The sequence below is a fragment of the Monodelphis domestica genome, chromosome 1 (genome assembly GCF_027887165.1).
Source record: "Monodelphis domestica isolate mMonDom1 chromosome 1, mMonDom1.pri, whole genome shotgun sequence".
Taxonomy (NCBI): Eukaryota; Metazoa; Chordata; class Mammalia; order Didelphimorphia; family Didelphidae; genus Monodelphis; species Monodelphis domestica.
Window position 1 is genome coordinate 470637005 of NC_077227.1, and position 15242 is coordinate 470652246.

The window sequence follows — 15242 nt, forward strand, 5'->3', positions numbered from 1 at the left end:
TATAACACACCTGATAATTGGATGCTATAAGGCCACCAATAAGTGTGCTATGAGGAAGCACATAAACCCATTACCTCTGGAGATAGCCTATTTCTATTAAAATATTTCATGGATATCAATGAAATTCTTAGGTTATCTCATCTGCCATCTCTTTCTTTGAATATATAAATAGTCTGTCACCAGGAGTGCCATAAAAAAAAGTTAGCAATCATTGCAAGGCAATATATTTGTGTGAGAAATAGTCAACGATTCCAAAGATCTTTAACATTTAAAACCTTATAGAAAAACTCTCATCTTGAATTTTTAGAACACTGAGTGTGGACCAGATTCCCTGACACCTCAGACATGTTTTTGTTTTAAGCTGGGTTCTTTGAGCACCTGTTTAATTTATTAATGCATTGCCTCATTGAACTGAAAGAGCTAACAGTCTGCAAAAGTTTCTGGTTTGACAAACAGGGAGTTACTTAGCCATCCAGAGACTACTGAACCAAATGGCTCTCTCAAAGTTCCCCTGGCATTTGCATCCATGAGTCTGTGCCACATGCTAGTGGATGGTGATGCTGATCCTGACTAGTTCTCACCTTCTTCATTGGTCTCATTTGTAGGCCCATTTATCAGGTCATTAAGTTTGAGTCATGTCACTGCAGATATACTCATGGAACCTAATAAAGATTTGTCACTTGTCAGAAGTCTTTGGCCACTTTTACAAAACACCCTCCAAGAGCCCCAAATGGAAATGATTAAAAGCTGATCAAGAAGCAATGCAAAACAATGGAGAAGGTGATGAGAAACAGGAGTTTGGTGACCTCAACCAATGCATGAAGTTTGCACCTCATTAATCCTGCCCAGCTGCAAATGGATGGGGAGCTCATAGTGCATACTATGTTGAGTAGAAGAGAGCTATGGAACAATTCCATTTTCAGAGCAACAGAGTTAGAAAAGAATGAATATCTGTGCCACATGTTTTGACTTCTTGATCTGGATTAATATAGAACACAATTCAAGATCTCTCCAATGGCCTTTTGGCTACTTGAAGACTCCAGGATAGGAGAGAAAAATCAAGTTTTGTTAGTCAGCCTCCCTTTCTAAGTGCTGAAAACTGCAAATTAACTCCACTCTCTACATTTCTGCTGGGTACCTTACCCTTGCATGCTTCTTGACAATGGAGCCCAAATTAGGAAAATTAAATCCATTGCCGTTTTGTGTTTTTGGCATGAGTCAAAACATGGACTTCAGCCTGGGAAAGCGAGGCCATTACTTTTCTTCTGAACACACGGTAATGGTGTTTAATATGTTGTTAGACGGAGAGACCAGCCATTTTTATCTTTCCCCTGTCAGAATTAATCATAGCCTCCTGTTTCAGAGAACTGAGTGCATCTGTCAGACTCATAAACCTTCTGTTTAGTTACTGCTATAGAAAGATGGTTTAAATACTGTTTCAGTCAAGGTTCCGCCACCCCCATCCCCTTCTTCCACTGCCCTTCTTTCCCTACAAAATTCACAGAATGGAGAGAGAATATGTAAATATTTAGAACACCTTAATTGGGCTTGCTTTCCACTGTACTCTTGTGGACAGCTTGGTTTCAAAATTACAGTGTGGGTTCAGTGTCTTCCATTTGCAAATCCCCTCTCTTTTCTTTATCCAATTTTTTTTTTAACATGCCCCCAGGGTTTGAGGATGTGATGAATTCTAGTGTGAAAAACCTAAGAACAGTGACCATGAATTTTAAGAATCAGACTTTTTTAAACCTTTTCTTGGAATTTTTTTTCAACTGGGCACCTGGTTTTAGTGGACGAAAAAGAGATTGGCATCATTGATAACTGCATCCTTCATCAGTGATACTCAGAGCCAAAGCTATTTTTCTGTTAATCTTTCTTCTGTTTATCTTATATTAACAGAAACTTCCTAAATATGTTAGTTGAACAGAAATAGATTTTTTCCACATTGCAAAATTAGTCATGATCATAAGAAAGAAAACAGGCATCAGCAAAATGATAAGCTCACCTTGGTGAACTCCCTGGAGCCCAGAAGCAAGTCCCTCAGGAATGAGAGAATTGATTGCACTGCTATATCTTGTGCAGAGCAAATCTCCCTAAATCTCTACTAGAATATGAGAATTTTCCTGGCCTGTTTGGTTATCGACTAAATGTTATACTAATGACATTTTCAACTACCTTCACTAGTGCTTTGCAACTTAGAAAATGCTTTAATGGGATCATAGATTCAGAGCTGGAAAGGACTTTAAGGCTATATACTCCAAACTATTCACTTTACAAAGGGAAGGAGGTCCAGAGAAATAAAGTGATTTATCAAAAAACACATAGGTGATAACTGACAAAGGGACAACGGAAGGATTTGAACTCAAGTCTCATGGACTCCCAGTCCACTGATATGTTTACTGCCTTGCTCCCATTCCTCAATTTCTCCACAGTGACTCTGTAATTAGTGCAAAGATGTTCATCCTTATTTTACAGATAAGGAAACTGAGGCATAACAAGGTTTGGGCAGATCCAAAGACACATGGCTTTTCATTAGCAACATCTGAACTTGAACTTAAATATTCAGAACCAAGCCATCTATACCACACTGCCTCCCAGAAGGAATCCATGACCCCTAACAAAGCAAAGACTATTAAAGAGAAGGGATGGATCTGAGCCTCTTCAGAGGTCATGCATCCTTCAAGGAAGAATCTAGGAAGCAAATTGTTTATGTTAAGGGCTACAGATTGAAGGGATCATTCTGTACACTGGTCTAATTATCTGGACCATGAACTGGTTGTGACTGAGGTAAAAAAATCCTTGAGCATTAATGCCTCTTGGGAAATTCAGATCAAAATTTTTAAGTCTTATAGTTTTCTTTGTTGGGCTTCATCCTGAGGCCTGTTTACATGAGCTCCAGGTCTGACTGGCTTCAGATGATAATAGTACATTTACCACAAAATCCCAAGCCATGTCATTTTCAATTCAATTCAATGAATTTTACTAAATGCCTGCCATGAGCAAGGCTTGGGTCTGGGTGACATGCTAGGGATGCAGAAATAGGGGTGCCTGACTATGGAAGCACAGTTCCCATGAACCTCCGTTCTCCTTCTTTAAGGCATTTGAGTCCTTTTACTGTGGTTGCTCTCAGAAACATGAACATGACCGATGTGTCTCCATTTATAAATGCCAAGAACAAACCCAATTCAGTCATGGGCGTTTGCTTTGGTGTAAAGTTTGTAATTTGAAAAAAGCAGATGTTTCATTAATTTTCTTGTGCAAACAGTCCTCTGTTGCCAAAGGATATTGCCATGTAATTAAATCAATGGAGGCAGAGTGCATTGTTAAAAAGCAACATAATTAACTCATCATTATAAATGCTTTTATTAAATTCCTTGCAAAATGCAGACCTCCAAAATGCAGGTTTTGTTTCAAAGCAAATAAATGATTGATGACTAAATGTCAGTGAGTATTTTTTGTGGGTCACCCTTAACAAAGTCTTGTCCTTTTGGGTTGTGTTATTAGAAATAGAATTGTAATAATATGGATTGAGAAACTGTAAAGGAACATGAGGTTTTTCTGAATAGAAAAATCCTCATTCTACTAATGTAATGGTTTTATTTTTCAATCTCTAGAGACTACATTTACAAGAAATCATTTTAATGGTACAGTAGAAAGAGAACCAGACTAAGGGGGAGGGGAGACTGGACAAGGGACCAGAGTTCTAGTCCCAGCTCAGTCATTCCTTGCTATGTGACATCATGATCCATTAGACCAGGAGGCAAGTAGATAAACTCTGTTTTTCCAATTCTGATGGCTTTGCTGGAAAACAAATACAGCACATTATGCTTCATACTTTGGAAAATGTGAAGAGAAGTCTAAATTCCATTAGAAGAGAAGAAAAATAACTTTCATATATGATTTATGTTCCAAATTGCAAGTTTGCTTGTCGAGAGAATCTGTTGAAATTTTAATGGCTAATATGCTTAACTGCAGCTCAAGTAAATTATGTATGAAGAGTTGCTTCTTTTCATTTTTCCTTACAATAATGATTTTTCCCTTACCGCCTGTGTGTGTATGTGTATGTAGGCTTAAACCTCATTCAAACTACAGTAAGAAAAATGCATTTCAAAAGAGCCTCTGCAAATTGTATGAAGTTATGTGGGTTATACCTATGGCAACATGACTTCCCCTGTTCACATTTATCCTTGAAAATAAATGGAAGGAACCTGTGCCCTAGAATATGTTTTGGGATTCCTTCTCAGTTAGTGCATGGTCACCTAGTCACCTTTGCAGCACCACATTGATGCTGTTTTCCAAGGATGGTGATGGTTTGATTTCAGGTCTTCCTAACTACCAAATCCGGTGCTCTACATATTTTGCCTCCAGCTGAAAGACTATACAACATTCCATAAGCGTCTGCTAAATTCACCTGAAAGTAATCAGGCCACAGTAATGTCTTTTGGAAAGTACAGTATCAACTGATATGCTATGAACGATTTACCTCTCTTCTCATTTGATTCTAGGGAACACCTGGAAAACCAGGACCTAGAGGACAACGAGGCCCGACGGTAACTATTGTTTTGTCTTTGGGGCTGCTGTTTCAGATGATCTTTGAAATATCAGAGATAGTGTGTATCAGAATGAGAGGGGCAGAGGAAGACCTGTTAGGCTGGAATGGGAGAATCCATCTCTGCCTCTATGACACTTAACATTTCCTCTACTTTGTTGTCTTTCCAGGGCCCACGTGGTGAAAGAGGCCCAAGAGGGATCACTGGCAAACCTGGACCTAAGGTATGTTTTCAAACTCTTTTCTCCAGGATAACCGTCAAGTAATACCACATGCTGATCTGAGGTTCGGATGCTGCCAAAACATCTGGCAGATGAGTGATCTGTTTTTTCCTTGTAGAGAAAAAAATTGAAAAGAAGGAATCTTAAGTTTGCAAGGAATTGCCCTCTACTCCTATTAATGGCCTTTTGACAAGTTAAATCAAAGTAATCACATGACTAAGCGTAACACTTATTCACATGTGGTTCTAAATGTTGAACAGGAAAAATGTTGGCCCAAACACATCAAGCAATTTGATAGTATGTGCCCCACTTATTTCAATCCACAATGCCAGATCCAAGCATTTGATAAATCCCCAAACACAGCTGGGATCACCCATTCCTCGTGGTGAAGGTTCATTATTTATTTGAAAAAGACTTACAGATCTTTGGAGGATGATTTTGTCAAAAACACAAAGAATGATCTTTTTGTCATCAGTAAACATCTGAGCCAGTAATATGTAATTCTTCCCTCTTGACAAATAGTTTTAGAGCCAGCTAATCAAATCAGTAATCCTTTTTTATTTAAAAAATATAAACCTTAGTCAATTGTATGATTTTTATTCTTTCAATAGCAATATTAAAAAATGAGTTATCTGTAGAAAAAGTAGTTTCTGATTGGCTTTTTTTAAAAATAGTCAACCAGAATGTCACAGGATAGTAATGAAATATAACAATTCTCTGATATTAGTGTCTACCCCATAAACTGAGTCCATCTACTGCTACCACTTTGGAATAATTAGAGTAAAACCTTTATGGGAAAATACATTGTCACCATGTTGAACTAGGCATTAAAACAAACAGCTGTGCTTTGTCTTGACATGAATTTTTGATAAATACTTTGGCTGGAGTTCAGCATTTCTCTCCCAGCAGGCATCAGTTATCCTCTTCAAGTGCCCTAGCTTTGTTGCTGTTATTTCAGTTATATATTTATATTCAGAGGTAGAGGGAGATAATAGATAACCTTTGTCGGCTATTGATGAGTCCTTGATTAGAAAATCAGAGAAAATCCTAGGGAGTTGAGCAGTTTCATCTTCATGACATTTGCCTTTTTAGATTTTTATAATGTTATAGGTTAGAATCCTTAAAAATTAACAAACATGGCTTCTTTTCCTTCTTTTTATCCAAAGGGCAACTCTGGTGGTGATGGCCCATCTGGTCCCCCTGGTGAACGGGTAAGATGTTGCATCCTCTTCCCAAACTTCCTTCCTTCCTCAGTACTGAAAAAGTCTATTGACAGTGACTCTCTTTCCCACATGGGAAAGAAGAAAATATACAAAGCTTTCCTAAAGGAATATGATCTACTCTTGAGATTTACAAGGAATAAAGTGTATAAGTAATTTGGTGGGGTGGGGAATGTCTAAGCTAAAAATTACAGCCAGTAGGAAATAAGGCAATGTGCCTTTAGCTACAGTCAGGGTATTTGAAAAGTGCTTGAGGCAATGAGATTTAGATCACATTCATTCTTAAATAAACACAGCCTTTGTATTAGTGTTGTTGGAGGAGGAAAAGACCTAAAGTCCTCTTTTTAATGATCACTTTCAGTTGAATTTAGCAAACACTTATGAAATGCCTCAACTTTTCAGCTTGTTGTTCAGAAGTATCCAACTCTCCATGACTCCATTTGGGGTTTTCTTGGCTAAGACACTGGAGTGGGTTTACCATTTCCATCTCCAGCTCATCTTACATTAAGAAACTGAGACAAACATGTAAGTGACTTGCCCAGGTTCACATGGCTAGTAAATAGTAAGACCAGATTTTAACTCAGGAAAATGTCTTCCTGATTCCAAGCCCAGTGCTCTATCCACTGGACCACCTGGCTGCCCCAAGTAAATAGTATAGAGAGCTCTGGTTTTGGAGTCAAGAGAACCTGAATTAAAATCCTCCATGAGACATTTATTAGCTGTATGCACAAATCTCTTAATCCTCCCAGCCCCAGTTTCCCTATCTCTCAAATGAGGATAATAATATCACCTTTTACTGTTCTTTTGAGGATTCAATGAGATTTTACACACAGAGGATACAGGAACAGATGCAATACAGACCTTCTCTCAAGGAATCTATAATCTAATGGAACAAAGAATAATTATATAAATTGCAAATATACAAATAATAATAGAGAGTAAGGCAGGTGCCAGGGAGAAAGGTAGGCAAGATGCTGTGATGAGGAAGCAATCCCTTTCATTTTGGCAGGTGGTAAAGGGTGGCACAGGGACATCTTCATGGAAGGAGTGGCTATCAAGAATGATTGGCAGATCTCCTTTAATCCAGGATTATAACAGTCTTCAAAGACAATCATATCTACCTACTTCTTTTTCTGAAAATTTACATACTATATACTAGTGGATACATCTTTTTACCAGTTCCAGAGATACTTAATTCACTCATCAAATCTTATTAAGCATATGCTAGGATCATATGATCATAATATTTAGAGAGCTGGAAGAGACAGCGGAGGCTATCTAATCCCCCCCCCCTTAATTTTACAGATGAGGAAACTGAGACCCATAGAGGTTAAGAGATTTATCCAATATAAAAGAGTCAGAGACATGATTTGAAAACACATACTCTGGCTATAGAACCATTGCTCTCTCTGCTGCACCATGGTGCCTATTATATCTACCATTATAGTTGATAGAAACAGATAGCAATACACAATTTAGATAAGATTTGGTCCCTGATCTGGAGCTCACAATAGAATGAGAAGATAACTAGATAAAAATACAAATAGCTGTAATACACAACATTATATTATAAACTCATCAGAAAGGTGCTAAGTGACACCTGAGGGGACATTTTGGTACTGCTAGATGCCAGATGATTCCTTGGGTGGACAAGATACATCCCTGTCATTTCCAGCTACTGCTGGTCTAGGAGAAAATATAGCAGAATGCTTCTTTAAATTCAACTTTTAAATAACTCTTGTGTCTCCAGGGACCTAATGGACCTCAAGGACCCACAGGATTTCCTGGACCAAAGGGCCCTCCTGTAAGTAACTCTGCCATGTTCTTCTTGGACTCTGCTAGTATTCATTCTCTTCATTTTTAAAATAAGAATAACATTTGCATTACCTACCTCACAGAGTTGTTGGCAACTTTAAATGGGTGTTGTTTTTATAATGCCTGTCCTCACATCTATATCATCACTGACCAGCTTTCTGAGGACTAGTGTTGGAAGGGATCCAGTCGATTTTTGCCAAACATTTTATTCAGTACATCCTATGGGCAAGGCCTCATCTGAACTCCCCAAAAGCAAGTCTAATAAACTGAATCAATGTCTTGACATCTGTTGATTTTTCAAGTTGCCCAGTATTCCTAATGCAAGACAAGATAAGGGTCCATTACAGGAATGAGTGCCTTTCTGTCAATAATACATGTTAAGTTGGATTTAGTGATTAGTGATCCTCAAAAAAATGCTTCACAATGAATATTTCTATAATGGATTACTTTGAAATGTCCACAGGAAAAAGCATTGAATTGCAAAATGTAAAAATTAAAGAAAATGGTTTTCATAATCAGTTATTGATTTCTAACAGTGCTCTTGCTTAGTAGAACTTCAGTGAAAACTTCTCCCTTTGTTTTCTTCTTTAGGGTCCACCAGGAAAGGATGGACTTCCTGGGCATCCTGGACAGAGAGGTGAAACTGTAAGTATCTGGAAATGTTGATTAGTCATTAGGCCTGAACTATCCCATGATTTTCCTAAATTCTTCTGTGTGGATGAGGAGACCTTACTTAGTAATTGATGCTTATTTCTAGACTTATATGTCTTTGACACTATCAAGAAGTCTTTGAGAATTAAGCCAAGTTTGTGGTTAGACCAATAAGGCTAATGATGGTTTCCTTGGAAGGTCACATACTCAACTTAAAAAAAAAATCTGTCCTTGGCTTTCTGGAGGTAACCTGAGGCTTTGGCAGAAAGAAATCTAGAAGGCTTTTGTAACCAGCTCTTCCATTTAAATCAAGACCTGCCAAATTTGGAGAAACATCATTAGAATGTTGGCTACCAGATTATTACTTCTTTTTTTGTTTTTTGTTTTTTGCCTATAATGACATAGTTTCCTATAGTGTAGAGTACCAGTGATATCTGTTGATCAAGTAAGTACCTACATTGATGAAGTGAGCAATCCTTTTTTAAGCATTGAAGTAGACTAAAAAAGAGATACTTAGCTTGGAGAAGATAGCTAGGCTATGCTAAGAATCATTCTTTTTCTTTGCTTCTAAACCAGCCTTAGATATTCAACTACTAGCTATGTGGAAGTCCATTTTGATATCGCTATAAAATCACAAATAAATGTCATGCAAACCTCATTTATCCCAACTCATGTGTACCCATATTTCTAGTCTGTCTAGAGTATCTTATATATTTACATTGGAATATGTGCAACTAGGCATGTGTTTAAATTGGCAGAGTTGAAAAGATCTCATTCTCTTAGCTCATACAGTAAGATGTTTTTATAATGCATGAGCTCATGGAAGAAGGATCCTTTTGAACCTATTTTGCCCTTTACAAATGACCTGGATGTATTAAATTACAACATGATGTTGACCTTCTTCTTCATAGTTAATTACATAATTTTGGACTTCTAAGTAAAGAAGCCTGAACAATAATTACAGCTTTCAAATTAGGCTTTTCATAGGGAAAATTTTTTGCAGTGTAAATAAGACCTGCTCAAGTTGAGTATGTCTCATGATCACATATTTATCTTTGACCTTCAGAATGAATTTGCCCAGTCTTTAGAAGTTCATAATGATGAGCATACCAATATAGTCTTCAATATTTCCCTAAGCTTTTTAGTTTTTAGAAAGCCATTGATGAATAATACAGACAACCACTCAAGACTCATGCAGTCTGTAGAGTTGGCTCTAAATGACCAAGCTGAAAGTGAGGCTCAGTATTGCATCCACTGAACGGTTTTGTGACTAGCTCTGCTATTCAGAGAGACTGATGATGGTTTGTCCTAGTCTACTGAATAACTAATTCCCCATCCGCCTTCTCTGTTACCCTGTTATGTTCTCTCTCTCTCTCTCTCTCTCTCTCTCTCTCTCTCTCTCTCTCTCTCTCTCACACACACACACACACACACACACATACACCACTTTGTCAATTTTAAAAGATTATTGCACAGATGCAAACATTGTTTGACACCAAGGAGAATTATGAGGCATGCAAAAGGTATGATGAACTGGCTCTAGTTTTTTGCTGATATCTTTTCTGCCTTATGGCATATGGCCTTTAAGAATGCCCACAGTAAATGTATGTCACCTTTTAAAATGTGTTTTTGAATGCCATATTTAATATCTTTTTGGTGTCTGTTTTGAAAAAAGTTTCATCTTCCTTTCCCCCACTTTGGTTCATTTTGATGAAACTTCTTTTAATTAACTCTTAACTACAATGTTGCATGATGCATGGTAGCAGAGAGATGGAGATTAATTTGATATTTTGTTTACAGGGACAAATTAAAACATTTCGTCTGAGCTTTGCATTTTTTTTCTCTAATGCCCTGCTGGAGCGATAAGGTAGAAGGCTTTGCATCTGGTGCATTTTTTTCCCTCTGACTTAACCTGGAAAGAAGCTGGTAAAATAATTAGGCTGCTTGTCATTTGCTGAGAAAATAATGTAAGCCCTTCCCAGCTGCATTCTTTTGTGCTTGTTTGCACTCCTGAAGACTGAGCTTGGTAAGGAAAGAGAGAGGCCTGTAGTATTTCACTTGGGTGATGGCTTTGTCCTCATCAGTGAGACCCATTTAGGGCTTTTCTGCCAAAGAGGTGTTTATCTTACAAAGGTCCAAATGGATACATACCTCCCATGAGATGTATTTATGTCCCATCCCCAGTGTTTGCCCTGTTCTTTCAATTCCTTCCTGATCCTGCCAGCAGTAGCATGTGCTAAGAGGCTGTGTGGTGAGAATAGTCTCAGTTTTATTATTAACTCATTGCCTCTCTGGGCTTTAGATTCTTCAGCTGTAAAATGAGGGAGTTGGGGCAGATGCCCTTGAAGGTTTTAGTCAGCTAAGATTTCTTTGAAAAGGGTTATCCAGATGACATAAAAGGACACTTTTCAGCTGGGGACTAATAGAGCTGTCCTCCAAAAGCCAAGGTAGCCTGCTTAGCAATGGAAACAAAGAGCATAGCTTCCTTAGAGTTTTAATTGTAGGCAATAAGAATAACTCAGTGTTTTTGCATGTAGACTTTGGGAATATATAATTTCCAATAATTTTGATCAACTATCATGAAACCCAGAATGCATTGGCTTGAGTATGCATGTGTATGTTTGTTTTTTCTCTCTCTCAATACCATGAGTACCCAATATCACCGGGATCAAGATTGTAAGGTCTAGGAATTCCTTCAAACCCTATAATGCCTTTACTTACTTCCTGTGTGCTGGAATGTGCTTAAGAACATTCTCAGTCTTTTTGTCCAGTTCATTTGATCTATGCTGAAGAGAGAAAAGTGGGTTGGGAGAGTAGGAGATAAATTATGTGTATCTTGGATAAACAGTATTCCTCTGCTTCTTGGGAAATGTAGATCTTTTTAATCTATAGTTCATAGAATCATAGATTTAGAGTTGGAGGGAAACTTAGCAGTCATCTTGTCCAGTCTCTTCATTTTAGAGATGAGAAAACAGAGTCTCTGAAGTTAAGTGACTTATCTAAGGTCATATAGCAATAAAGTGGCCAAGTCAGGATTCAAACCCAGGTCCCTCTGACTCCAAATCTAGCATTCTTTCCACTATACCACACTGTTGATTTGAGGACTCTTGAGTTTATCATATTTATGTTATCTGTTATGGTCACATGATAGACATTTTTCATGATATTTTCTTTCTCACTAATAGCTATTTACTGAATGGGTTTGGTAATACAGTTAAGGTATCATGGTAACCTTTATGAAACAGATGGCATCACAGGGATGTTCAATACTTTGAGATGCAACAAGATCCTAGACATCGTTACTGAAACTTGTGTATCCCTAAAGACCAACTTCCTCTCTAAGTGACAGATTGTAAAACTTAGGACTAATTATCAAATGTATCAAATGTAAAATCATTATTTTCTTGCATCTGATTAAATATTCATACCAGAAAGAGAATATCTCATTTCAATCTAGAGTCAAATGTACACTTTAAACCACTGAATTTGAGAACCAGCATGGAGCTACAATTGCTTGCTTAGAAAGCTCAGAATAGCAAGTGAGTTAAATTACCTTTTGAGCATCAGAGGCACTAAAGGGAGAAAGTGGGAACAACTCATGAAGCCACTAATGAGAAACAGCCAAGAACATTGGCTGCAGTAGCTAAAAAAATGGGGGAAAATGGCACCAAGTCTACTCTGAAAATGAATGTTTCATGACATTAAAAAGATTAAATGTTGTTTTTAAACTATATTTCTTAGCACAAAAACATGGTGTGTTGAAATCAATGAGTGCTACTAATTCATCTGGGTTCATTACTTTCAAGAAATTAAATGTAAAAATGAAACAAGAAGCATGGAGGCTCTCCTTGTGAAATCTGGGACCTCTAGATGTTGAGGGAGTTTTTAAGTGTTCTAATGAGAAATGGAATGGCATTAGGAGCCATAGACATGAGTTCTTTTGCATATTCAAATGTGATGAACTTCTTTCCCAACAGGGCTTCCAAGGCAAGACTGGTCCTCCAGGCCCCCCAGGAGTTGTTGGTCCTCAGGTGAGATGTTAACATTGGAATATTTCTTGAGTACTCTAATACTCACTATACATCCCTTAAAGAAAGTGATTTCCCAGACAGGAAAACCAAATATGAAGAAGAAAGGGATTGGTGAATTTAAATCCACCAGTCAACAAATATTTTTATCTCTATTACATACAAAGCTCAGTGCTTAGTTCTATGAAAGAATAAAAAATTAAAAGATATGGACTCTTCCTTCAGTGAGCTTATAGGCTGGTGGGGGAATGAAGATGGACCCACGGACAGATAAGGGTTTGTAGTAATTACCCAGTGAGTAAGATAGACAGTAAATGTAAGTGATCAGAAGAGGATGAGAGCAGTTTAATGTATTAAAGGAGTCTTCATGAACTTGAAATGGGCTTTGAAGAATAAGTTAGATTTGTATAGGAGAAAATATGGAAGAGTGTTTGAGGTGGATGGAGTAGAAACAAGAGAGGTGCCTGCAAGGGATCTTCAGAGGCCCATTAGAAGATTAGTTTGCCAGGCTGAAACAGAGGAATCATGTCAAGTAGGAATGAGAAATAAGCCTGGAAGAGTCTGTTGGGGCTAGATTGTAGAGGGTCTTAAATGTTAAGCTACCGAATATAGACTTTATCCAGTAAGTAAGAGGGTGACACTTTAAATTTTACTTATTAATGACTCTTCCAGTTCCCACCTCTCTTGATCCTTCCATTATTTGTGGATTTCTCATTGGATGCTCACCAATGAAATCTTCAGCAAACCAATAGGAATAGAGATTTTAGGCCAGAAAGGAGAATGAAAATCAGCTAAACAGAACTGCAGATCAATACGTGTCTTAGAATCTTTGTACCTGATGCAGAAACATGGTGCTGAATAAGATATTGATCTGTACTGGTCACACAACAGGAGGGGGAAAAATGCTCCAGCAGTTATTGATGACAAGTTTTCCTCCTCACCAATAGCTATTTTCTGAGTGGATTTGGTGATACTTCATTGAACTCATTTCCCTCCCATGTTCCTGTGTAATGGAAGCCTTGCCTTGCTTAATGAAAGGTGGCAGTCAATTGGGGTAAAAAATAAAAGGTAGACACACAATAGCAGTTAATGGATCCATTCAGTAATAACAAGGATGTCAGTTTCTTGTGATCATCTCTTTTGGTGAGGCTCCATTTATTGACTGGGAAAGAGAAGTTGAAATAGTGGGAACAGATTCTCAGTCCTACTGATTAGGGGTGGTGCCATTGGATTTGGGAAGAAAATTTTCTGTTCATGGTTCTTTTTTCCCTTGAAAACATGCTCATTATCTGATCCTCACAGGGACCCACTGGAGAAACTGGCCCAATGGGAGAACGTGGCCATCCTGGACCACCTGGACCACCAGGTGAACAAGGTCTCCCAGGCCTTGCTGGAAAAGAAGGAACTAAGGTGTGTTGTTCATTTCTTTGCACTGGGAAATACTTTCCTGAAGGAGCCACTACCACAATTTATTACTTTGATGGATCTTAGTCTTGTTCCCTTTAATGAAATGATTGATTTGTTTTGAATGGATTTATTTATAAGCAGATGATAAAAATAACCAAAAAAAGAGAAATGTTTTACAGAGAAGCATTAATCTAATTGCATCAAGGGCTTCAGCATTTATGTTTTTAAAACCTACTGTGTACAGAGCACTATGTTGGGTGCTAGAGAAAATAGAGGGTCTAGATAAGATATAGGCCATGTCTTCAGCTAGCTTACAGTTTTTACTAGAATATACAATATTTTAAACAATTGTAATACAGATTTTATGTAATACTTAAGGAGTCTTTAGATTATTGATCTAGAAAGTGCCTTTTGAACCTCATCTTAGATACCCATGAAGAAAAGACTGGAAAATACCATGACTTGAATAATGTCAAAAAAGTATTGTAAGAGATTAGTGGCTTTTAAAAGTTCAGTAAGTTTCATTTAAGGAGTAAAATAAAAGCCATGGGACCAAAAGGTTATTTTGTTCATCCCTCGATCATAGCCATAAATAGGTATGTATAATATCTCTATTGCCTACCTACTGATCTGATCTAAAATCAGAGATCCTGGGGGCAGCTGGGTGGCTCAGGTGATTGAGAGACAGGCCTAGAGATGGGAGGTCCTAGGTTCAAATCTGGCCTCAGACACTTCCCAGCTATTTGACCCTGGGCAAGTCATTTAACCCCCATTGCCTAGCCTTTACCATTTTTCTGCCTTGGAACCAATACACAGTATTGTTTGCAAGATGAAAGGTAAGGGTTTTAAAAATAAAATAAAATCAGAGATCCCATACTTAAAAGAGGAACAAAAGTAGAAAGTCTTATTTCCTAACCAAACCAAAGTCTTTGAATGGAAACTTAATGGGCCAACATAACTGGTAATATCCAAACTTACTCTAGTGTTGGGTTTTAGAGAGAACACAATCAAAGCTTATTAGCTATTATTGGAAACTAATATGGAATAGCTAGCAATTGTTTGTTCTTTAAAAAAATTAAGATGTGATTCTCCCATCCAAGGGTGATCCAGGGCCTGCCGGCATCCCTGGGAAAGATGGTCCTCCAGGGTTGAGAGGATTCCCCGGTGATCGAGGTCTCCCTGGCCCAGTGGTAAGTGAAAAGAATCAGAATGACAAAATGGTATGTAGACCAGGGGTTTTTAACATTTTTATGTGTTCTTGCCCCCTTTGGCAGTCTGGTGAAGTCCAAGAACCCTCTTTCAGAATATTACTTTTAAAATAAAAGAAAATACATGCCATTACCATAAAACC

At 37.8% G+C, this 15242-nt stretch overlaps 1 protein-coding gene across 3 annotated transcripts in view; it reads left to right on the top strand.

The window, feature by feature from the left end:
• COL5A1 (collagen type V alpha 1 chain) overlaps positions 1-15242 on the top strand; it is a 307559-nt gene that overhangs the window by 237395 nt on the left and 54922 nt on the right. For all 3 annotated transcript variants that reach the window (XM_007475261.3, XM_007475262.3, XM_016433131.2), the window contains exons 33-40: positions 4506-4550; positions 4720-4773; positions 5937-5981; positions 7741-7794; positions 8397-8450; positions 12434-12487; positions 13787-13894; positions 14992-15081. In XM_007475261.3, the coding sequence (XP_007475323.1) occupies positions 4506-4550; positions 4720-4773; positions 5937-5981; positions 7741-7794; positions 8397-8450; positions 12434-12487; positions 13787-13894; positions 14992-15081 (504 nt within the window). The remainder of the gene's footprint in view (positions 1-4505; positions 4551-4719; positions 4774-5936; positions 5982-7740; positions 7795-8396; positions 8451-12433; positions 12488-13786; positions 13895-14991; positions 15082-15242) is intronic.